Source organism: Somniosus microcephalus, unplaced genomic scaffold, assembly GCF_052327205.1.
Source record: "Somniosus microcephalus isolate GS21.2 unplaced genomic scaffold, FLI_Smic_1.0 unresolved_chr9, whole genome shotgun sequence".
Classification (NCBI taxonomy): domain Eukaryota; kingdom Metazoa; phylum Chordata; class Chondrichthyes; order Squaliformes; family Somniosidae; genus Somniosus; species Somniosus microcephalus.
In genome coordinates, this window is record NW_028225187.1 from 24966275 (window position 1) to 24992644 (window position 26370).

The window sequence follows — 26370 nt, forward strand, 5'->3', positions numbered from 1 at the left end:
ACCCTATCCCCGTAACCCCACGTATTTAATCCCCCTAACACTAAGGGTCAATTTATCATAGCCAATCAACCTAACCTGCACATCTTTGGACTGTGGGAGGAAACCGGAGCACCCGGAGGAAACCCACGCAAACACGGGGAGAATGTGCAAACTCCACACAGACAGTCGCCCGAGGCCGGATTCGAACCCGGGTCCCTGGCGCTGTGAGGCAACAGTGCTAACCACTATGCCACCGTGCTGCCCTATCCTGAGGTTGTTTTTCTTTTTTATGATTAATAGAAAATTCTTCAGGCCGTTATCCTTTGGGAGGTTTGACCCTTTATCTAACTGTGCTAATGCCGCCTCTATCATTGTAGACCATGACAGAACAAAGTAGTAGAACAAAATAGCAAGTCCCTCTCCTTCAATTGTGAACAGCGATTTCTTGGCTTTGGAGTCCAGGGGGGAGGTCGTTAAATTCTGCACCTGTTCCATCAGTTCCTAGCTGAAGACATAAAACTGACCGCTGCCACATTCACAGCTGGGATAAGGCAGTTGAGAAAGAATAGTTCCTCATTTCTTTTCCTGTTGGATGGTCAGCAGTGATGCATTTAACAGCAGTTTCGATGAGAACAGCAAAAGCAGAAATATTGTAAGACATTGCAACTCAACGGAAATCGCCTCACTCTATTTCAGCAACAGAGGAACTTGGTGACATTAACATTTACTGTCAGCAAGCAGTTTTACTGAACCAACTCATGCTGCCTTTGACCGCCTCGTCCATTGCCAGCCTCATTTTTAAAAGTACATACAGCCCATTGCATTTAATGCTCCTTATCCGCACCTGTGCTCGTTAGCCCGCGATTTTCCCTAATGAAAGTAGTTGCGGCGTATATCTATTGTGCTAGAGTGGTATGCTCGTGGCCCACTTCTCTTCCTAGGTCTAATTAAAGAGCACTGGACTATCGTTGCCTCCCTCCTCCCTCATTTGCTTAAAGATGCTGAACCATCTGACATGTAGTCATTCTATTTCATTCTGCCACAGACTTGGTCTCGCGAATGAAACACACCATTCTGACTAGGAAATAACTCACTGCTCATTCACCATCGTTGGCTTGGAATCATGGAATGACATGCTGAACACCACTTTGGGAGCACCATCACGACGAGTTCTGCTGCGATTCGAGGAGAAGGCCCACAACTACCCTCTGAGTGTATCCAGTGATGGACAATGTATGTCGCCTTGTCATAGACTCCTACATTCAGAGAACAAAGGAAAAACAGTTCATTTATTGCTCGCTATGGCAGATCCCCATGAGAAATGATCAGTCCTTACTCTTATCTTACCTACCAGCCTCCCCGCAGCCAAGCACTTCAGCACATGTGCTCCGTTATTAGTTCAGCGGTTATCCTGTGTAATGTCCTATAAAGATCCTATTATTCCAGGCCAGTTTCCGCAAGCATGGCATACGAGATGAACACTCAGATATCAGGGGTCTGATGGAAATTATAAGTAGTGTTGATGGAAGTATAACATTACAAAGGGATATTGATAGATTAAGTTAATGGGCAAAACTGTTGTAAATGAATTTCAATATAGGCAAAATTGAGGTCATCCACTTTGGACTTAATAAGGATTATAGAGGGTATATTCTAAATGGTGAAAAGCTAAAAAGAGTGGAGGTCCATGGAAACTTGTGGGTCCAGGTACATAGATCATTAAAATGTTATGAACAGGTACATAAAATAGTCAAAAGGTTTAATGGAATCCTGGCCATTACAACTAGAGGACTAGCATACAACGGGGTAGAAGTAATGTTCAGCTATACAAAGCCCTGGTTAGACCACACCTGCAGTACCTTGAGCAGTTCTGGGCATCACACATTAGGAAAGAATTATTGGCCTTGGAGCAAGTATCGCATGTGCTTACCAGAATGTTACCTGGAGTCCAAGGCTGAAATTAGGTGGGTTGTATTCCCTGGAGTTTAGAAGGTTAAGCTGTGATTTGATCGAAATTTTCAAGCTAATAAGGGGAACAGATATTGATAGATAGCGAATAAATATTTCCGCTGGTTGGTGACACTATTACTAGGGGTCATATTCTAAAAATTAGAGCCAGATCTTTCAGGAGTTAAATTAGGACAACACTTTTACACACAGCGGGTGGTAGAAGTTTGGAATTCTCTTCCACAAACGGCAATTGATGCTAGTTCAAATGTTAATTTTAAATCAGTGACTGACAGATTTTTGTTAACCAGAGTTATTGAGGAATATGGTTCAAAGGCGGGTATATTGAATTTCGTCGCCGATCAGCCATGATCTCATTGAATGGCGGATCAGGTTCGAGAGGCTGAATGGCGTCCACCTCTTGCTAAGTTCCAATATTCATATGCTCCAATATCTTCCCAGTCTCCTCCAGGTTCAATTCTTCTTTGATATGAAGAACTTGCTCGTTCACTTTTCATTGCATTCGGTTAGTGTACAGTCCTTCTACAATCCTTGTAAGCCCATTGTTTGGAGCCATCACCAGAAATTCTATGATCTCTGACATTGCTTATCATACACTGGTTAAAAACAGAAAGATTTTCAGTTTCGTGAAAAGGTTTACTACGGACCATTCTCCTAACTATCATTCTATATCAGACCTCCTCTTCCTTACTAAACTAATTGAACATACCATCAACACTCATCGCTACATCATTAACTGAACGAATTCCTCCTGTTTGGTGTTATTTCTTGTATCAATGAAGTAACCATGGTCAGAGATCCATTCTGACTGCGACTGTCTCTCGTCATCCGCTCCTACACCATTGGAGTCGAACGCTCAATCCTCATGCACCCCCTCACCTCCCGACTCCACCATACTTTCATACTTCTAATCTTACTTGTTTTCAATTATCCACTTTGGTAGGAAAAATAGAAAAGCAGTGTACTTTTTTATATGATGAGAGATTGGGAAATGTTGGTGTTCAGACGGACCTGGGTATCTTTGTACACGAATCACTGAAAGTTAACATGCAGATGCAACAAGCAATTAGGGAAGCAAATGGTATGTTGGCCTTTATTACAAGAGGATATGAGTATAAAGGTAAAGGTTTCTGACTGCAATTATATAGCGCCCTGGTGAGACCACACCTGGAATATTGTGTAAAGTTTTGCTCTCCTTACCTAAGGAAGGATACAGTTTCCGTAGATGGAGTGTAACGAAGGTTCACCAGATTGGTCTTGAGATGGGAGGATTGTCCTATGAGGACAGACTGGGTAGACTAGGGCTATATTATCTAGAGTTTAGATGAATGAGAGTTGACCTCATTGAAACATACATAATTCTTACAGGGCTTGACAGGGTAGATGCAGGTAGGATGTTCCCCTGGCTGCGGTGTCTAGTGCCAGGGGTCACACTCTCTGAATAAGGGTTCGGCCATTTAGGACTGAAATTAGGAGAAATTTCTTCCATCAGAGGGTGGTAAATCTTTGGCATTCTCTACCCCAGAGGGCTGTGAAGGCTCAGTCGTTGAATATATTCAGGGCAGAGATCGAGAGATTTTTGAATATTAAGGAAATCAAGGGGTATAGGGATAGTGCAGATAAGTGGAGATGATGTAGATGATCAGCCATGATATTATTGAATGGCGGAGCAGGCTCGAAGGGCCTATTTCTTATGTTCTTATGTATTCTAATAGGTTTGCCAGGGTCAATAGGGACCAAATCTTTCCACTGGCAGGTGGATCGCTAATTAAGGACATGGCTCTGATTTCTGATGAAATGTCACGGACCTGAAATGTTAACTGTTCTTCTTACTCAACACATGCTGAGTATTTCCAAAACTTTCTGTTTTTAATACAGATTTAATACTGAGGAGGTCTGCAAGAAATTATAGGAGGACATTCATTAAATATATTCAAGAAGGAGTTAGATATATTTCTTAAGGCTAAAGTGATCAAGGGATATCGGGAGAAAACAGGGACAGGGTACTGAATTTGGATGATCAGCCATGATCTCATTATATGGCGGGACAGGCTCGAGGGGCCGAATGGCCTTCTCCTGTTCCTATCTTCTATGTTTCTATGATATTAATATACTTGCAGAATGGGTTGATAATTGGCAACTGACGTTGATCACAGATATATGGGAGGAATTACATTTTGCTGGAAGAATATGAAGTCACTTATCACTTGTAGGGTGCGAGCCTATGTGCGGTACAGGAACAAAGGGTTCTTAGATTCCAAATACAGACATTGCTAAAAGTTGCGACACAGTTTAGCAAATCCACAATAAAGCAGAACAAGCACTAGGGTTTATTTCCAGAGGGATATAGTTGGAAAGTAGTGAAGTTATGCTAAACCTGTATCGAAACATTTTTAGAACACACTTAGAGAACTGCATACAATTCTGGTCGCTATGATATAAAAAGGATATAGAGGCACTGGAGAGGGTGCAGTGAAGATTTACAAAGATGATACCAGTAATGCGAGGGTATACATATCAGGAAAGAATGAACAGGCTGGGTCTCTGTTCTCTTGGAAACAGAAGGCTGAGGGATGAACTATTAGTGGTCTTAAAAATTTTCAAAGGTTTTGGTAAAGTGGATACAGGGAGAATGTTTCCACTTGTGGGGCGAGCCTCACTAGAGACCATCAATATAAGATAGTCACCAAGAAATCGAATAGAGATTACTGAAAAACTTTTTTACCCAATGTGTGGTGAGAATGTGGAACACGCTACCACAGGGAGTAGTTGAAGCTAACAGTGTAGATGCATTTAAGGGGAGGTTTGACAAGCATATGGGAGAGAATCGAATAGAGTGTTACGCTGCTAGTTTTAGGAAAGACGGCTGAAGGCTCGAGTGGAGCATACACACCGGCATGGACTGGTTGGGCTGAATGGCCTGCTAATGTACCGTCTCTCCTCTGTGCTCCAATGTAAGCTAATTGGCAAAATGAAAAGCGAGTTATGGTCTCGAATGCACTAACTGAAAGGGCATGAGAAGCAAATTCAGTACTAACTTGCAAAAGGAAATAGGATATACAGCTGACAAGGAAAGCTTGCAGAACTATAAGAGAAAGAATGGTGACGTGGGACTGATTGAGCTTTCTCAAAACCGGCACAGGAACGATGGGCCGAATGGCCTCCACATGTGCTGTGTGATTCTAATATTGCGATAACCTCTTCTACTGTGCTGGAAAAGCATTTTTAAATGTGTCCTTTAAATTTGTGCGGTGCTGGCAAGCATGTGTTTCTGTTCATCCCAGTTTAACCTGATTTGTTTCAAGCAGTTACTCACGGAGATTGGGAATGGAGTCACGTATATGCCAGATTGGGCAGGAGTCCGTGTCTCTTCTCTGAGAGACATTGATTAGCTGTTTGAAATAATTCAATTTTCTGCTGCAACCTCAATAATGCAATTGCAGAATGTGACGGGATTCAAATTCACAACCCGTGAGTTATCAATCCAGTACCTTAACCACGGGGTAACCGTATCTTATATATATTTCTGGGATCTGGGCTTCGCTGGCAAGGGCAGTATTCATGCTAGTGCAGCACGTTTGTTTGTGTACTCGCCTCCTGGAGCTTGCTAGTTTTAAGGAAGTGAATCTGCTGTGCTTGAATGTTGAACTTCCTCTGAAAAGGCTACAACTGAAGAGAATAAATCTGAATTAGTTGTAATATTTTGCAACAGTACATGATCGGTTGACCGTTAGATCCAAAAGTGTGGTGAAGCAGGGAGTGCCATCATCTTGGGAGAAAATTACCAGTGGGGTGCCACAAGGGTATGCTTTGTGACATTTATTGATTAATATCTTTATAAGTAACCTGGAACCAGGAGTCAGAAACACAATTGCAGCATTATCAGATGATAGACACCAAGCCTGAATGGGCTAAATTACAGGAGAATTGGAATATAATAGGGAATTGAGCAGATAGGTGGCAGATGAATTTTAATTAAATTCATCTCAAGCGATTTCCATCAGTGGCCATCTTCCAAGATTTCTTCTCTATGAACAATATTTAATTTCTCTGGCACCCTGGGGAAACAACATTTATGAATGCGAGCATTCTCGTAGTGTTTCCACAGATAAGATGTGACAGAAAGAGTAGATAAGGGAAATGCATGAGATGTAATATATTTGGAATTTCAACCTGCCTTCGATAAGGTATCACATAGTAAACTCATGACTAAGGCCAGAACAGGGGTAGTGAGGGAAAAAGTAGCAGGAGGAATGGCAAGCTGGCAACAAAATTTAAAACAGAGAATCGCGGGTAAACATAGCTGCTCAAGGCTGGCAAAAGGTGAAAGGTGGTGATCCATAAGTTTCAGTGCATGGACAATTGTTGTTCACCAATAATGTACAGGATTTTAATTTGGGAATCAGAAGTACAAATTCAAAATTGGCGGCTGCCACCAAATTGGGGAGTAATATTTATACAGAGGAGGACTGCACCAAGATGCAGGAAGGCGTAATTCATTGGAGAATTGACGTGCAATTGACAGATGAACTTCAATATAGATAAGTGTGTGCTGGCAAGTTTTGGTATTAAGAATAAGGAGGCCGTATACTCCTTGGAACGTAGTTGTCTATATGGCACAGTTTTAAAGAGTGTGCAAGAACAGAGGGACATGGCAGTTAATGTGCCTAGGTCCCTGAGGTGACAGGACATATTGAGAGAGTGGATAAAGCGTATGGGATCTTGGACTTCATAAATAGAGGTATTGAGAGCAAAAGTAGCGAAGTTATGCTGGTTAGGCCACAACTGGAGTATTGCTCTCAGTTCTGGTCTCCACACTTTCAGAAGGATGTGAAGGCCTTTGAGAGGTGCAGAGGAGATTTACCAGAATGGTTCTGGGGATAAGGGATCTTAGCTACAAGGACAGGTTGGAGAAGCCGGATTTGTTTTCATTAAGGCAACGGAGGTTGAAGGGTGATTTGATAGATTTGTAAAAGAATATGACGGGTTTGGATAGGATAGACGGGGAAAGGCTGTTCCCATTAATTTGTGGTACATGGACTAGGGGATAATGATTTAAAGTTTTGGGCAAGAGATACAGGGGGAATGTATGGCAAAGCATTTTTACAAAGCGAGTGGTGAGGACCTGCAACTCGCAGCTGATGGAAGTGGCAGAAGCGGAGACGCAATGTTTTCAATGGGGGGGACTGGATAGGCACTTGAGGGAATTAATCTTGCGGAGCTACGGGGACAGAGCGGGGGAATGGGACTGACTGGATTGGTCTACAGAGAGCCGGCATGGACTCGATGGGCCACATGGCCTCGTTGTGTGCCATTATGACTCTATGACTCTATGGGATGAAGGAACAGAGTGCTCTGCGATACAGATATACAAATCAGTAAAAGTATCGATTGAGCTTAATAAGGCCAAAGCAAAGGAAAAAGAAAGAACTGGGGTCCATTTTAGAGGGATAACACTGAAAAGCAAAGAAGTTATGTTAAATGATATGGAAAGCTGCTTATACATCACTTGGCGTATTATGAACCATTCTGGTGTCCATATTATAAAAGGATTGTAGAGGCACTGCCGATGGCAAAATTAGTTTTTATTTGAATGGTACTAGAATAAGAGGAACGAATGAAATGGCGGGGTCTCTTAAATATAGAAATGGAGAAGACTGAAGAGTGGCCTGGCAGATGCTTTTAAGATCATATAACGGTTTGATAGGGTATACGTAGAAAAAAATTCCACTTGCTAGCGAAAAGAGAACTAGGGACAATAAATATAATACACTCACTAACAAATCTATTAGGGGATTAAGCAGGATCGACTATTTTCTGCAGAAATGAAAAGGCTGGGTGGTGGCTTAATCGAGGTCTTTATGTTTCTGAGAGTATTATATAGGGTAGATATAGAGATGATGATTCTACTTTTGGGGCCATACGTGTAAAATAGCAACAAATAAATCGAATCAGGAATTCCGGAGAAACGACTTTACCCAGAGAGTGGTTAGAAGGAGAAATCACTAAAACAAAGACGGATTAAGCCAAATAGCATTGAAGCATTTAAGGGGATGCTAGATAAACAAATGATGGAGAAAGGAACAGAAGCATATGTTGTTGGGGTTAGAAGAAGAGGGGTGGGAGGAGGCTCCTGTGTAGCATAAACAGCGACATGGACCTGTTGAAACCAATGACCTGTTTGTGTGCTCTAATCAGAAGGTGCACAGGTAATGTGAAACATATGTACACTCCGTTCACTTACCTCGGTGTGAGCCATGGCGCTTCATAGAATCATAGATTCGTACAGTACTGATGGAGGCCCTACATGTGCCGGCTCACTGACAGTGCTATCAGTTACTGCCAGCCCGCTGCTCTTTATCCATAGCTCTGCATTTGTTTTTCTTTCTAATTTGAGGTATAATACTCTTCTAAAGATGCTACTGAATTTGCGTCCACCATCCTATCAGGTAATGCATCCAAGATCATAACAACTTACTCAATAAATAGAAAATATCATCTTATCCCACATGGCTTCATTGCCAGTTATTTTAAGGAGTCCTTTGGTTACCAACCGTTCTGCCTTTTGAATCAGGTTCTCCCTATCGACACTATACGAAACTCCCCAGAATTTTGAACATCTCTATTACATCTCCTCTTTGTTCTATTGCTCTAAGGAGAAGAATCCCAGCTTCCCTACATTTTCTACATAACAGAATTCGCTCACTCATGGTAGTTCCTGGTCAATCTCCTCTGCACACTCCCCAAGGCCTTGACATCCTTCTGAAATGTGCTGCCTTGAATTGGGCACAATACTCTAGCTGAGGGCTACCCAGTGATGAATTTTGCTGGAGGAAGGCAAATATAATTTCATCTAACGGGTGTGTGATCTGCAACGTTAGTGTTAGTCTGACCAGCCAATGGAAATCTACCCTATGTCCCTACAGCGAAATCAAATCCAAGGCACCAATTATATCTTCATTTCACGATTTGATAAATCTTAATCTAGGCAAGAAAAATGACATCCTTCTTTATTAGGCAACAACATCTTGGGTGGTGACAAATACTGCGCAGAGAGTGGTTGAGTTTAATTATAAAACTGGTGTTACTGATCAGCGTCCCATTATATTGAATGCCCTATTAACAATGCAGTATTTTTTTAATCTTCATTACAGTATCTGATAGGAACAATCCATCATTGTTAGTAAAAGTGCATGGATCAGCTCAAAACAAAAAACCAATGTTGCATTCATAAGTGGAAAAGAATTATAAATAACTTATTTGTAGACAATAATCTGTCCCTGCAAATAAATATCAAATCAACCCAAACATAGTACGACATGTAAAAAACAAAGGTTTATTCCAGTATTTTTAAGCAAGAGGAAACGTTGCACTGTTATTTGGATGAGACTTGCAGCTGCAGCTTTGAAGGAAGTCCTTTGGTTCGCGGTTTTGCTTCCATTATTTAAGAAACGTGAACTTGAGAGCAATAAACAAAGTCACAGAATTAACCGAGCACCAATGCGCCCCTCTGCAAGCTTCTACATCCACAAAAGTCATTGCAATGCAACACTCCAGAATTGTAATAGGATATGCAATGATGCACTCACACGGCCTGCTAGATGCCCATATTTCTGAGCTTAAAACTGCACGCCAGAAAACGTAGTCGTAGAGCTATATTTTCAAAGGCTCCCCTAGCTTCACCTTCTGTTGCACTACTATTTATTTGTGACTTGGTGAGCTCAGGCCTGCTGAATGAGGAAATGAAGCTGGAAACAAATATAGCTTAGCAAGTGCAGCTGCAAGTCCAAAAGTCCATTCTACTTGTCCTTGCAATTGCTTTTCGGATAACCTGGAGATTATTGTCACAGCCCTTAATCTGTTGGCATGGTAATCACGCTGTCACCTCTTAGTCAGAAGTTAATGTCTTCACACCCTACTGCAGGGCATGAGCGACCAAAATAAGGCAACTTCTCAAGAGAATACTGACCGGAGGCTCTTTCAGTTAGATGTTGAGAACAAGCCCCCATTTGCCTGCTTAGGTTGGCATGAAAGTTTGCATGATATAAGCCGGGAGTTTATCCAACATTCATTGTCAAACAATACCAGCAAATAAAATTAATGGAATTTGCTGTTGGCAGTCTGTTAATTGGTGCAAAGTACAGTAAATAATTACTCTTCAAAAATAAGCAATTTGAAAGATCTATGACACAGATTGCCAAACAGGCTGTGGGGATAAGTAATCATAATAGGTTTAAATAAGCAATCACAGAAACATAGAAACATAGAAGATAGGAGCAGGAGTAGGCCATTCGGCCCCTCGAGCCTGCTCCGCCATTCAATGAGATCATGGCTGATCATTCAAATTCAGTACACTGTCCCTGCTTTCTCCCCATATCCCTTGATCCCATTAGCCTTAAGAAATACATCCAACTCCTCCTTGGTAGAGCATACAATGCTACGGACCAAATGCTGGAAAATGGGATTAGATTAGATAGGGTTTGGTGGCCGGCATGGAAACGTTGGACCGAAGGGCCTCTTTCTGTGCTGTATAACTCTATGGGCTAGATTTTCAGTATAGACAGTTTTGGGGCGCTAACCTTAGCGCCCGCCCGAAGTTAGCGCCCGCCCCAAAGTTGCGCCCCGTTGCCGGAAATTCAGTGGCTTCACCCTAAGAGGTTGGTGGAGCGCTAAAAGAGACGTTCCACGACTATCTTTAGGCGCTAAGCCGGCGGTGAAGAGCGCAACACCCGAGCTCGGGCGCAGCGCACGGCAGACACTCTGGTGCCAGTGAGCTCTTAAAGGGGAAGGGTGCATGTGTTTTTTTCAAAGGCAGAGTTTGGGGATGATGATGAAGAACAGGAGGAGGAGGAGGAGGAGGAGGAGGAGGAGGAGGAGGAGGAGGAGGAGGAGGCCGGAAACATAAATACACCGTTCACAACAACACACTGGATCCTTCCACACAACACATGCAGACTGCCTGTTATAGTGCAGGAGGAGTGCCCTTTAATTTGCGCTCCCCAGGGTGTGTTGCGTTCCATTTTACAAACGCTCTGGACGCCAGCCGCACAATGGGGCGGTCAGACTGAAGTTTGGATTCGGGGCGGCCAAAGGGCGTTGCACGAGGGTGTGACATCATTTTCTGCGCGCGCATCCGGGCGGCCGCTAAACTTTGCGCCGGCGCTAACGGGCAACTTAATTTGGGGCGGGGCGCAAACTGCGCTGCGCCCGGGCGCTACACGCATAGCGCCCGAAAATCACTTCTCTTAAGGCGCTAACTGCTGGCGCAAGCAACTGAAAATCTAGCCCTATGACTCTATGAATATATGAATATATTTAATTTAATCAATCTAGGTATTGTCAAATAAAAGGAGTCAGGGTGAATAGAAGAGCAGCAAGGGAGCATTGCCGATAGGTGGGCTGGAGGAGCCTCAGGCCTGCTGCTTGAAACTGTTACTATGCCAATATTCTAAAACGAGTAGGGAGTTCATCCAACATTCTTCCATCTAAGATGCGATGATGGAGAAAAGAATTACCAACAGACATAGACAGACTAAATGAGCGGGTAAACCTATAGCAGATAGAGACCAAAGTGGGTAAAGGAGAGCACATCCAATTGGGATTCAAGGAAGATAAATTTCAACATGTTTTTTATAGTAAGAAATTAGGAGATTGATTTGAATGTCCATATATTCAAATTAATTAATTCATATGTAAAATTACAAAAGTTAATAAGAAAACTAAAAGGGAATGTTGGTCTTTCTCTGAAGTGGGCTGGAATACAAAGGGGAGGTAGTGATAATGCAGCTGTATAGCGCATTCTTTAAATCCAAGCTGGAGTAATGATTTGAGATTTGGAAACCGAACTTAAAGATGGATATGCTGGCCTTGGACGGGAAATAGCGCAGATCCACCAGAAATATATCAGAGCCTAAATGGTTAAATGATAAGCACATGTTGCATAAACCTGATTTGTATTCTTTTGAATATTGAAGATTGAGGGCTGAACCAATCGATGTATTTCAAATGATAAAGCCTTCGATACGTTGGATACAGGCGACATATTTCCTCCAATGTGGATTCTAGTACCAGGCATCCTCTCAGTATTATAGCTAGATCCCTTTGCAGTGAAATCCGGCAGCACATTCTGCACACTAATGTTGGTATTAATCCGAGTCTCTCTCCCTCAAAAACTGTGGATGCTGAGTTCATTGGAATCTTCAAGTGTGAAATCGATAGATTGTTTTTAGGTAAGGGTATCAAGGGATATGGAGCAAATGTGGGTGATAGCGGATTCACAACCCTCTGAGAGAAGAAACTCCTCTTCATCTCAGTCTTAAATTACCTACCCCTTAACCTGAGTCTATGGTTTCGAAATGGGGCGCCAAGCTCGACTGGGTGCCGGAATTACCGCTCCTGATGGAGCCGCTTGCGCCAGCCCGATATTCAGTTTCAGCACCCCAAACGGAAGTGGGGCACTGCTCGAGGCTTAAAGGGGAGGGGGCTGCACCAGCGAGATCAGAGATCGCGATTGCCGGCAAAAGAGCCCGGCACCGAGGAGACATGCCAGGCTCTTGGGACACAGCTGGCTCTGCCTGGGGGGGGGGGCTCAGTAGGCCGGGGATGGCGGCACGAGGAGGAGCTGGCAGGCGGCCAGCAAAAAAAATGGCTGCCCCGCACCTCCCCTTTAATTAGCGCCACTACCTCCGCAGGTCAGCCCCCCTGAACCGGTCGCAGATTGCAACCGGCGTTACAGCGGGGGGCGCGACCCAATATTGCGATCAGGGCAGTAGCGGGTCACTGCGCACACCGATGACGTCATCGGTGGTGGCGCAGCGCTACTGGCTAACGCCGCCATTAGCACCCCGCTAAATTTCGCGGGGGGCATGGCCAGTGGCGCTAAAGCCACTAAGTGCCCTCTTTGGGCGCTAAATGGTGGCACAGCCCACCGAATTTCTAGGCCTATGCCACTATTTATAGACACACCAGCCAGGGGGAAACAACCTCTCAGCATTTATCCTGTCAATCCCCATTTCGGAATCTTGTATGTTTCTCATTCTTCTAAATGCCACAGAGTATTGGTCCATTCTAAACAATCTCTCATCATAAGACAGCCCTCTCATCCTAGGAATCAATCTAGTGAACCTTTGTTGCACCGCCTCCAAAGCAAGTACATCCTTCCTTAAATAAGAAGATCAAAACTGTGTACACTACTTCAGGAGTGGTCCCACAAAGGCCCTGTACAATTGTAGCAAGACTCCATTACCCTTATACTCCAATGCCTAGCAATAACGGCCAACATGCCATTTGCCTTCCTTATTGCTTGCTGTACCTGCATGCTAGCTTTCTGTGTTTCTTGCACAAGGACAACCACATCTCTCTGAACAACAACATTTGAAAATTTCTCACAATTTCAAATATATTATGTTTTTTTATTCTTCCTACAAAAGTACATAACCTCTCATTCCCCTACATCATACTCCATCTGCCAACTTTCTGCCCACTCACTTAGTCTATCTCTATCCCTTTGCAGAGTCCAAGAGTTCTCCTCACAGCTGATCTCCCAAGTGTATTAAATAGGTGATACGCTTATCAATTACTCCATAAAAGACGATGAATCAGGAAGGTGATGAAAAGGCTTTTATTAACTAGAGAACAGAGCATGCCTCTCGTGGGTGGCTGGTTCCAAGAAGGAAGTGAGTCGGCGAAACCCCCACCTTTATACCTGGTCATGTGGGCGGAGTCAGCTGAGGCATGCCTTGGTACACAGCGCCACCCAGAGGTAACAATATACAATAACAGTGGTTTACCACAATAGGCATCTGCAGCGGATAAATACTTTTTATTGTTCATTCTTCAGGCATCTGGACATTCAAACCTGCACTGAGCATTGCTTATATCAAATCGTTCTGATTAATTAATGCCTTCAATGGCTGTAGGCACGGCATGTTATGACTGAAGCACATTGATATAAAATATATTGCTAAAAAGAGAACTGCTAAAAATGCGATAAGCATGCAGTCGTACAGCTTCTCGAAATCATATATAATGAATGGAGCTAATTAAGGTTATAGGTCTTTAGCGCCTGGGCTTCAAGAATGCTCATGGAGAAACACAGAAAGAATAGACCCCATCTTACTTTCCTTTCTTTCAGGAAACTGACTGATTCTACAAGAGCCGTTTGCAATCGTGCAGGAGGTTAAACTGAAAATGCAAACAGCATTTCCACCATGTGTCCCAAGGAAGCAGTTGTCTTCACGGGCCTTGGCCAGTAACACACATCCAGCACCCGCTGCTGAGTATGATTATATCCTTTTCACTTCGGCATACAAGCTTGTATCGGGAGCAGTGTCCGAGGCAGCTTTTTTCGGTTTCAGATTTTTTGTGTTCACAGATGCAAAAGTGGGCTGCTGGAGGTCGCTCATTGCTGCTTCAGAATGGAGTCGCTGCTACGAATAAGAAGAAGAACAGGACATATTAGATTATATACGCATACATTGGGCATTCCTTCTCTCGAATTCTCTTTCTCTCTCTATCACTCTCACTCTCCTCCTCTCTCTCGCTTTGTATCCATCTGTGTTTCTGTCTCTCTCCCGCTACCTCTCGCTCTCTCTCACTCTGTATTTTTCGCTGCCTCTCTCTCACTCTCGCTCTTTCTTTCACTGTCTCGCTCCTCTCTGTCTCTCCCGCTCTCTTGCTCCTTCTCTCTCTAACCGACATTTTTACTTTTAGACTCACCTGGAATGGGGGAGTTGGGTGTTGGGGGGGTACGTAGTGGTTTCCCCGTGTGCGGGACATCACGGACAGCTTTCCCCGCACGGAAGTTAGCCTGAGTGAGAGGCTGCTTTCCAGTCGGATGGGGAAGCTGGACAAAAGCCGCAGGACCAGGTAGGTGCGAGCCCCGACATGGGGTGTTCCAATCCCGTAGCGCTCCGACCCTGAACTCGGGGGTCCAATCCCTGATCCGGCTTGTTTCCAATCTGGGGGGCGGGCGGTGGTTTGTAAGGGGGGAGGCTCATGGTGGCGGAGCCTGGGAGTCCGGGAGGAAGCATTGCTGCTCTTTCCGGCCCACAAGTAGTGTTCCCAGAGGCTGTGCTCGCCTCACTTCAGCTGCCGCGATTCCCGAGTCCCGGGAACACCTGCCCGGCACAGATAAACCTGCACAGCAGGTTACATCTAAAACTTCAATTAACATATTTAAAGTGCCGACCGGCCTCCTGGGAGCAGGTCGTCTGCTCACCCCCGTCCCGCCTCTATAAATCTGGATGGACGGGTTGGAGGAGGGCTGGGTTCGGGATTCAGGATTTTAGTACATTAAACACCCACCCAACCCACCCGTTTTGGGATGTTAAAATTCCGCCCACTGTCTCTCCTTTTCAACATATGTCTCTCGCTGTCTCTCTCTAATACTCACTCTCTTTCTTCCTGTCTTTCTCTAACTCTGTCTCTCACTGTCATGCTATCGTCTCTTATGAAATTGCGACAATGTGATAAGCATGCAACGTGATATACTCTTAAGAAAAGATGATTCATGACGCTACGTGCTTCAAATCGCCATATTGGAGCAGATTTTCATCTTTAACAACAGAGTTACGCATGTTCTCTGCGAAATTCAGACAGTAGATTCAATGGAAACAAACGCACACCCCTAATATACTGCGCCTCTCACTATATATCAACGGAAGAAAATTTTGGCTGGCTCTGTAGATGATATGCCAACCCGACTGCCTCCTTTCATTTCTACAATCTGCACTGATAATATTTAATGTCCTGGTACTAAAGACGAAATTCGCGCTCCCCTCCTGCCATTAAGCCCAAGGAAGCAGTTGTGTCCACTATGAGTAACTGTCAACCACCCACTGCAAAAAAATATATATTTTACTTCTGGAGTAATGACGGAAGCAGCTTTTTTACGATTCAGGGCTTCCATATTCAAAGATGCGTAAGTGATCTCCTCGTGGACGTTCTCTGGTACTTCAGAATGGAGTCCCTGTGAGAACAACATGAAAAAGAGGGAAACGTTAATGATATACACGTTAACATGTCTCGTCCCTTCTCTCCAATGTTCACTTTCTCTCTCTCTTTCTCTGTCTCCCTTCCTCGGTCTCTCTCTCTCTCTATCACACTCTCTCACCCTCTGTCTCTCTCACTGTATCTGTCGTTCTGTTTGACAGTCTCTTGCTCTCCCTTTCTTTCTCTCTACCTCTCTGTCTCTTTCTGAATTTCTCTGTCGTTCTCTCTGTCGTTCACTGTCTCTCTCTCTCCCTCATTATATTTTATATTCCCGTTTGTCTATACAGGAGGCAGCTTAGATTAATTACTAATATTTCTGAAAATGTGCTTACATTTATCTCAGGATTGGAAGAGTGATTCATTCTGACATCTGAAAGCAAAAATATTAATTTTTATTAACGGATTTCTTAGTGGTTAGCATTGCAACAAAGGGATGTTAGTCGAGCAACAGTAATTCCAATTATGATTCATGCACAATTGAATTGTAAAATAACATGCGTTATTACACTGATGATTCTGTGTTCCATTTATATTAAATGGCATGCATATAATGCAACCTGGCTCCCAGGCTCCGATTACCTCCAAGAATGGTCGTTATATTCAGAGAACAACTCTATCACCCACCATCCTGGACCTCTGCACGGCTGCATTGCTCTTTACCCTCAAGAACGCTCTGACTGGAATGGGACCTGGCTGTACACTTACTATAATACAACCTGGACCTGTGCTTATGTAATAAGTAGATACGTAATCATTAGGTTGCATCTTTAGCTGAGGCCGCATTTTCAGGTGTTTACCCAGCTTATAAACTTCTCAGCCTTTGCTGCTGTGCTACAATCATTTTTTATAGTAGATTAAGTGTGTACACTATATCTTATCTATTACGGTGGTATGTGCTGAAACTGGAACTGTCTGATGTTCAGATATAGAGAAAAGATTAAGAATTGTGAGGAGGAATCAAAGGGGCTAGAAGACGATTTGGACAATTTGAGTGAGTGAGCAACAACATGGCAGGTGCAGTATAACGTGGATAAATGTGAAGTTATCCAATTCAGTAGGAAAAGCAGAAAGGCAGCGTATTACTTAAATGGTAATTGATTGGGAAATGTTGATGTACAGAGGGATCTGGGTGTCCTTGTACACCAGTCACTGACAGCAAAAAAGCAGCTGCAGCAAGCAGTTAGGAAGGCAAATGGTATGTTGGCCTTCATTGCAAGAGGATTTGAGAGCAGGAGCAAAGATGTCTTACTACAGTTATACAGGGCCTTGGTGAGAATACACCTGGAGTACTGTGTGCAGTTTTGGTCTCCTTACCTAAGAAAGATGTAAGAAGTCACACAACACCAGGTTATAGTCCAACAGCTTTACTTGAAATCACAAGTTTTCAGAGCGCTGCTCCTTCGTCTGGTGAAGTGGTGAAATGCATAAAGACACAGCTTATATAGTCAGAGAATAATGTCAGATGTTTACAGGTAATCTTTCCAACTGCCATTTATCACACCTCGGCAGAGAGATAATCACAGCATTTGTCCACCCCAGTCCAACTCCGGCATCTCCACACCATACCTAAGAAAGTTTAAACTTGGCACAGAGAGAGTGCAGCCAAGGTTCACCAGACTGATTCCAGGGATGGCAGGACTGTCGTATGAGGAGAGATTGGATCGACTAGGCCTGTATTCACTAGAGTTTAGAAGAATTAGAGGGTATCTCATTGCAACGTATAAAATTCTGACAGAGCTATAAAGACTGGATGCAGGGAGGATGTTTCCCCTGGCTGGGGGTGTTTAGAACGAGGGATCACAGTCTCAGGATACGGGGTAGGACATTTAGAACTGAGATGAGGAGGAATTTCTTCACTCAGAGGGTAGTGAACCTGTGGAAATCCCTAACACAGAATGCTGTGGAGCCCAAGTCACTGAATATATTTAAGAAGGAGATGGGGTATGGTGAGTGAGCGGGAATATGTTATTGTGATAAAGGATCAGCCATGATAATATTGAATGGGGGAGCAGGCTCGAATGGCCGAATGGCCTACTCATGCCACTATATTTTTTATGTTTCTATGTTTTAATTCCCTTTCTATCACATTCCCTCTACCATATAAACGTTAAAAGAAGGGATAGGTGCGCTAGATTAACCTTTTAAATGAATTTATAACATTCCATCAATTGTGTTCCAATTTCTCTCTGTTTAAGCAGCGAGTTTCAATGGGCTAGACTGCACCTTGCCAGTTGGATTTAAAATAGGCATTATGGATTGGCCGCTCATTATAGGAACCACCTAATCTTCAATTCCATTTCAAGAAGTTCACTGTCGGCCGAACAAGTACTCCAATATTGTCCCGTTGAGCAGGTTTACAAGCTGCCCTGACATGTTTCATAGCACTAATGACAATTCCACATTTTCTCTATTCGCATCCAATACCACAATTTTAGAGCGCTTTAACTACATGTTCCAGAAAGCAGAGTGGACAATAGGTCAGCTTCTTTCTAAAGCAGGTGATGTGTGGAACACACATTTAAAATCTTCCAATTGCCCTAAATGTAACAACACTTAAAGCAGAAGGGGGGCAAGCTGCACTTGGGTGTTTGGCACTTGGTACAAAAACAGTTGATTAGTTAGGCATTATAACATACAGAGGGAGGGAAAGGATTGTTGCTCTGATATTTCAAATTCACTGATGGCGTAAAACTGGTGGTATTGGGATGGCCGGCCATTATGCACCTCTCCTGATTTAAGAGAATATCACTACAGTTGCACTGATATGAAAATCCTGGGGATCTTGTAAGAGCCGTGCGATCCTCCCGCCAGATTTTACTGAAAGGAATACCATGTTGGTGGCATTACAGGCATATAATACTTTCATGTAGATTTTACTTATCGGCACCCTGCTCAGGTGATGACAAGGCAGTAAAGAGGAAAACGTATAACCTACATCATTATTAAGCACTTAAATTATTTGGAGGATATGGTTAGATATGGGTGGTGACACAAAACAAGCAGAATCACATCGGTCGCCTGGTATATAGAACTGAATATCAGGCTTGTCGTAAAGCGATTCAAAAATGGGATGCCACCTCTTTTGTATCCTCGCCCATTTCTACTTCCACTCCCGTATCCAGTTTGCTCGCATGAGGGTTTATTACTTCTCACTAAAAATAATTCTATTTTAGTTCCAGCGAAAAAATAATAATTTAAAATTCACATCAGTACGAATATTATAAAGGACCATTGAAACAATGAAGGCAACCTTGACAAATAGAAAGAAAACGATAAATATTACATTTGAATCTTGAGCATTAACGCCAATGCTATTGACATAATAGAAACATAGAAGATAGGAGCACGAGTAGGCCATTCGGCCCCTCGAGCCTCTTCCACCATTTAATGAGATCATGGCTGATCATCCAAATTTAGTACCCTTTCCCTGCTGTCTCCCCATATCACTTGATCCCTTTAGCCTTAAGAAATATATCTAACTCCTTCTTGAATATATTTAATGAATTGGCCACGACTGCCTTGTGTGGCAGAGAATGCCACATGTTCACCACTCTCTGGGTGAAGAAATTCCTCCATATCTCAGTCCTACATGGCTTACCCCTTCTCATTAGACTGTGACCCCTGGTTCTGCAATCCCCTGCCATCGGGAACATCCTTCCTGCATCTAGTCTGTCTAGTCCTGTTAGAATTGTTGAAGTTTCAATGAGATGCCCTCTCATTCTTCTAAACTCTAGAGACTATAAGACCAATCGACCCAATCTCTCCTCATACGTCATTCCTGCCATCCCAGGTATCAGTCTGGTGGGTCTTCGCTGCACACTCTCCATGGCCAGTACACCCTTCCTCAGGTAAGGTGACCAAAACTGCACACAATACTCAAGGTGTGGTCTCACCAAGGCCCTGTACAACTGCTGCAAGACATCCTTGCTCCTGTAGCCGAATCCTCTCGCTATGAAGGCCAACATACCATTTGCCTTCTTAGCTGCCTGCTGCACCTGCATGCTTACCTTCAGTGACTCGTGCACAAGAACACCCAGGTCTCGCTAGACTTCCCCGTTTCCCAATCTATTGCCGTCCAGATAATAATCTGTCTTCCTGCATTTGCCACCGAAGTGGATAACCTCGCATTTATCCACATTATACTGCATTTGCCAAGCATCTGCCCAATCACCGAAACTTTCCAAATCATAATGGTGATTCTCTGCATGCTCCTCACAGCACACATGCCCACCTAGCTTTGTGTTGTCTGTAAACTTGGAGATATTACAACTAGTTCCCTCGTCTAGATGATTTATATATATTGTGAATAGCTGGGGTCCTAGCACCGATCCCTACGGTACCCCACTAGCCACTGCCTGCCACTCGGAAAAAGACCCGTTTATTCCAACTCTTTGCTTCCTGTCTGCCAACCAGTTCTCTATCCAAGACTGTACCTTACTCCCAATCCCGTGTGCTTTAACTCTGCACGCTTATCTCATTTGTGTGACTTTATCGAAATCCTTCTGAAGGTCCAAATACACCACCTCCACTGGTCCTCCCTTATCTATTCTACCAGTTACATCCTCAAAAATTTGCAGTAGATTTGTCAAGCCTGATTTACTTTTTGTAAATCCAATTTGACTTTGTCCAATCCTGTCACTGTTTTCCTATTCTGCTATTACATAACTTATAATGGACTCTAACATTTACCCCACTACCGATGTCAGACTTACCCATCCATAATTCCCCGTGTTCTCTCTACCACCTTTTTTAAATAGCGGGGTTACGTTAGCGATCCTCCAATTCATGGGAACTGTTCCAGAGACTATAGAATTTTGAAAGATGACCAGCAATGAATCTACTATTTCTAGGGCCACTTCCTTAATTACTCTAGGTGTAATGCCAGCAATATTACACTTACGCATGCATTCACCAGATGCCTGACTTGTGACTCCACTTGCAGAGGCTGCACTTCTGTAAGATAAAATACAGTCGTTAGATTATCCTAAATCCACAAAGTTTTGTTTTATTATTCCGTGCCCATGCCTAAGAAACTATTAAACTTATTAAGTTGAGTGTTTCATGATTCGTAGTGTAAATTGCTTAAAACTATTAATATTATAAAATGAAACATGTCTCATGATACAGTTACCTCTCAATAGTTTGCCTTCTTGTTTTCCCTGAAAGAAACAAATGGGATAATATATAATAAAACTAAAAATCTCTCAAATTATCATAATTTCCATTGTTTAGCACTTTTTATGAATGAGGTAGATTCAAACTTGTATGTACTCCCTCCCTAACAAAGAACGTTAACCAGTACACCCACAATCTTAATCTAAATATACACACTCGGGAGCCGCAAGCCTACATTTCGTTGTAGTGCACTTGTGCACTAACAATGAAAATAAAGTTGATTATTATTATTATTATTATCATTATAGAATGAGAAAATGATCAAGAAAACAGTTTTCTCATCTTGCGTTTTCAGTTACAATAGTAGCTATTTGAAATTTTCGCACCTTAACGCAGCAAGATGTTCAATTCGCTTCACAAGAGTTGTCTTATAGACGTACAGTACAGAAACAGGTAATTCGACCGAACTGAGCTATGCCAATGTTTAGGCATTACATGTTGACTCCTCCTAATCTAATTACATCTTTCTACCCTGCACCTGTATCACTCTATTCCCACTTCATTCGGGTAAGGCGCAGGCATCTCTTTAGTTGCCTCAGTGTTCATTATACACTGTTAGCCAGAAATTACTCCGTGAGTCCAAAGCTCCATAGTTTGATTCAGCCACACCTTGTGGTGACTGGCTATCTCACATATAAGGCTTCCGCTGACTCTATCCCAACCCAAATATACAGATTCAAGGTTTGCTGATTGTAAGATTGCAGTCAATTACTTTCTTAAATTAAAAAATGTTCTGCTGAGATCAAACTAGACGGAGACCCCTTTCAATTAAGACGGAGAACAATCTTCATTTGTCTAAACGTCACCGCTGACTACCTTCATGTTGGCTGTTTGCAATCTCCCTCCAGCGTTCACACTATATTTTCTCATGTACAAATTCGTATAGATTTTCAGAACCACTTACTTCCCTTAGCGATCAAGAACCAGGTAAGTGCCACAAACATTAAAATGATTACACCCGCCGCGCATCCCAGGCTTGCGTATAGTGACAGTCCATTCTCTGCACCTATACAGCGATTTAAAATTGAAATGTTAAAATTGTATCTGCAGCACTTTCAGCGTTTTTTTTCCAGCATAGGATAAGATGCATGAAATGTGGTTAGATACTTGTTCATGCTGTCTGGGTGCTAAACATTTTGTCGACAATGCACCCAGAAGATGCTGTCTGCAGTACCCCACGCCAGAACAAAACATATTGGATTTTTTATTCTATTGAGTTAAATAGAAGGAGCAATAGGCGGATTCTTCTGCCCGTGCATAATTGTCCCTGCCCGATTTTCCTCCCTGGTCTCTGCCCAGGCGATCTTAACGCCAAAAAGACGAAAATCGAGCTCAGACTTTAGAACTCACTCTTCTTTCCCCTTAATAACAAATAGTCCACAGACAATGATAAGGAGGCATCACTTCAAAGCTCCAATAGAAATCAAACTCATAAAATGCTGGAAAGGTAGAAGAAATAGGAGGCACGAGCATCCATTGATCGCATTTGAACTGAAAATCGTGCCAATACTCAATTTCTATCCTAAGGACGCAAAGCAGTGGCCATATCAGGCACCAAGTGGTGTCCTCACACAGTAGGACAGTTTCAGTGAGATGCTTTGGTTTTTGAATATGATACGAATATAATAATTTGGGGCAAGGTAGATAATCACATGGAGAATGAGCAGCAGACTGATCTCTATCTGGGAACATTGTCAGCTGTGGTAGAGGGCTACTTGTCAACAAGCAACTAAGATGAGCTTACTGCTAAAAGGGGACGAAAATTACCATGCGTATGGCAGTCATCCCGGATCCTAGCTCTTGTACTAAAACTCTCTGTTATATCTCAAATATTGCTATGTTACGGAAGTTCAGTGTTTCCAAGCATTGCCAAGTACTCAAGATGAAATATCACCACACAGAGTTGTAGAAAGGAATGCTTGGATGCCATCGGGAGAGACGTAGAGGCCATGTATACGTCTTCACAGAAATCACAGAAACCCCACAGTGCAGATAGAGGCCATTTCGGCCCATCGAGCCTGCACCGACACATATCCCACCCGATCCCCGTAACCCCTACACCAACACATATCCCACCCTATCCCCGTAACCCCACGTATTTAATCCCCCTAACACTAAGGGTCAATTTATCATAGCCAATCAACCTAACCCGCACATCTTTGGACTGTGGGAGGAAACCGGAGCACCCGGAGGAAACCCACGCAAACACGGGGAGAATGTGCAAACTCCACACAGACAGTCACCCGAGGCCGGATTCGAACCTGGGTCCCTGGCGCTGTGAGGCAACAGTGCTAACCACTATGCCACCGTGCCGTCTTAAATGAGAAGACAACTTAGAGCAAAGAAAGAGGCCATTCGGCCCAAATAGCTTATGGCGGTGTAAATCGTCCACTGAAGTCTTATTAAAATTTGACAGCGACTCATTACTACCACTTGGCTTTCTTACCATTAAACCTAGAATTCCATTAGCTTTTATTCAATGCATTATCAACTGTGCTGTTGCCTTTAACGACCTGTGAACCTGTACCCCCGAATGCATCAGGTCCTCCACAGCACAGCACATGCTTCGATTCAAGCTATAATTATAATTGTTTTTTTTAAAAAACATTTCAACCTCACACTTATTAATATTGACTCCACCTGTAAACTTGTAGCCCACCGCCCCCCTTATCAATAACTATTGGTATCTGCATTTTGTCTACCAAAATATTTATCATAGTTTCTATTTTGGTATAATCTGCAGATTTCTCCACCACCCCCCTCTATATCTAAACTCCAGTCATTGATATACACGGGGAACAGAAGCGGCCCCAGAACTAATCCAAGAGGAACATCACTACCTACTTCCAAATTCTCTGAAGCAGGTATCATTTGTACAAACCTTTTGATTGTTTCCTTCTAACCAATGATAATCCTGTTTTTGGTCCTGTTTCTAATCCCATACCCCTTACTCATCTCTAATAATCTCCCCTGTGCGACATCATCGAAGGCTTCTTTCAAGTCAATGCACAACAGGCCCAGTGCATTTCCCCCTCTTCCAAGTCTGTTAACTCCCTAAAGGACACTGTGAGGTTTCTCAAGCACGAACGTACGTTCTGAAATACGCCCTGGTTAATTCTAATGAATTTCTCTTCTTTTATACATTTGTTGCAATCATTCTTAATTAAATAATTAAACATTTCCCCTACAACAGATGCTAATCTAACAGACTTGTCATTAGTTGGGTGGCTATGTTATTATTTCCAAAAACCGTACAGCATAAGGTTATATACACTCATCCATCACACATCCATACTTAGTGCAGCCTTGAAATATATTTCTAGCGCCTTGATAATTTTGCTCTATTCTCTCTCAGCATTCTAGTGTGCATTCCGTCGGGTCATGGTGTCATGTCTTACTCCAGCAGTACTACTTTACACAACACTTTCCTTTCATCTGCCAGAATATCACTACGCTAACCCTCAAACACGTTAGCAATCATTTATTTCTGACAATTTTCAGTTACATAAGTCTTTAATGCAGTTAAACCTCTAAAGGCGCATTACAGGAGGGTTAACAAACTAACTTTTACACGGAGCCACACAAACAGATATTATGAAAGGTGCCCAAAAGTCTGGATGAAGAGATGGATTTCAATGATAGTCGAGAAGGAGAAGAGTGTGATAGAGAGGTTTAAGGAGAGCATTCCAGAGCTTAGGGCCAGAGGCAGCTGAAGGCCCGGCCGCCAATGCTGGAGCAAAATAAAAGCGGGGATGATCAAGATTCCAGAGTTTGAGTAGTGGCGAGTTATTGGGTGTTGTAGGCCTGTAGGAGGTTACTTAGATAGGCAGTGCGAGGCCATGAAGAGATCTGAACACGTGGATGAGAATTGTAGGACTGGAGAAGGTTACAGAGATATGGAGGGGCGAGGGCCATGGAGTGATTTGAAGAGGAGGATGAGAATTGTAGAGCTGGAGGAGGTTACAGAGATAGGGAGGGGGAGGGCCATGGAGTGATTTGAAGAGGAGGATGAGAATTGTAGAGCTGGAGGAGGTTACAGAGATAGGGAGGGGGCGAGGGCCATGGAGTGATTTGAACAGGAGGATGAAAATTGTCGGGACTGGAGGAGGTTACAGAGATAGGGAGGGGGCGAGGGGCCATGGAGGGATTTGAAGACGAGGATGAGAATTGTACTGGAGGAGCTTACAGATGAAGGGAGGTGCGAGGCAATGGAATTAATTGAACAGGAGCATGAGAATTGTCGGGCTGGCAGAGGCTAAAGTGATAGGGAGGGGGCGAGAGAAATGGAGGGATTTGAATAGGTGGATGAGAATTGTAGGGGCTGGAGGAGGTTACAGAGATCTGATTAAATACATCCGCTATTTTTAAAGAAATGTGAGAGCTGCTTAGATGTAAATGGAGTCGCAAGCCTTGGGAAAATCACGAACTTGCCTAAATATGTATAGAGGCGACTGCACACATTGTCAATATTGGGCATAGTTCGCTTGATGAGCTTCAGTTCACTCCAATAGGCTGAATTGAATGTATGCAGAGAGCCATTCCCTTGTATCTCCCCTACATTCTGTCAATGAGAGACCAACGCAGGGACCAAAGAGAATGGAATTTGAAATCGGGAGTTACCTGTCAATCCAACGCATATAACGGGAAAGCGTTAAATACTGCTTCCAGCGCTAATTTCATTGATATGATTTGGGGGAAACAGGCTGAGGATTTGGCCTCTGCAGTCCATGCAGCATGAATGGAAACATTAAGACAGTCGATCAAAAAACGCTCCCCAGTTCAGCAATGCAAGTAAATTCATATATGTCGGTAGGATTGTAAATTAATTTCATTACGTATATTAAAATGATCTGAACGAATGATTCTGGACATTGAAACACAATAACATAAAGCATAGTTTTGATGTTTGTTGGTCCTCACCTTTCACTGTAACCCTTACATCTTCACTGGCTGGTGATTCCTCCCAAACTCCATTAACGTCAGTTAGATATCGACACCTATATATTCCTCCTGAGCCTTTGTTTAGAGTGTTTATGGTGAAGGTCACAGTTCGCCCAGCATCAGACACATTACGGGACTGCACAGGTTTTTCGTTGTGACTGCTGTATAAGTTAAATAACCCCACTGTGGAGCGAATATCAACTTTGCAGGTAATGTGAATTTTTCCTCCATTTAATACAACACCGGACACTGGATCCATGGAAATAGTTGGCACTGGCAAATGACCTGCAACAGAATTATTTGAAAAAGTCATAG

At 43.1% G+C, this 26370-nt stretch overlaps 1 protein-coding gene across 4 annotated transcripts in view; it reads right to left on the minus strand.

Moving 5' to 3' along the window:
• Positions 1 to 13551: 13551 nt before the first annotated feature.
• Positions 13552 to 26370, minus strand: part of LOC147084945 (leukocyte immunoglobulin-like receptor subfamily B member 3A) — a 28942-nt gene continuing 16123 nt past the window's right edge. The window contains exons 5-10 of one of the 4 annotated variants that reach the window (XM_085979637.1): positions 26035 to 26340; positions 21071 to 21098; positions 20840 to 20892; positions 16272 to 16309; positions 15809 to 15916; positions 13552 to 14375 (exon numbers count right to left, since the gene is read on the minus strand). In XM_085979637.1, coding sequence (XP_085835763.1) covers positions 14232 to 14375; positions 15809 to 15916; positions 16272 to 16309; positions 20840 to 20892; positions 21071 to 21098; positions 26035 to 26340 — 677 coding nt within the window. In that variant the 3' untranslated portion in view covers positions 13552 to 14231. Of the gene's footprint in view, positions 14376 to 15808; positions 15917 to 16271; positions 16310 to 20839; positions 22121 to 26034; positions 26341 to 26370 lie in introns of those variants that run through there. The other 3 variants (XM_085979638.1, XR_015075872.1, XR_015075873.1) reach the window with 3 other exon arrangements.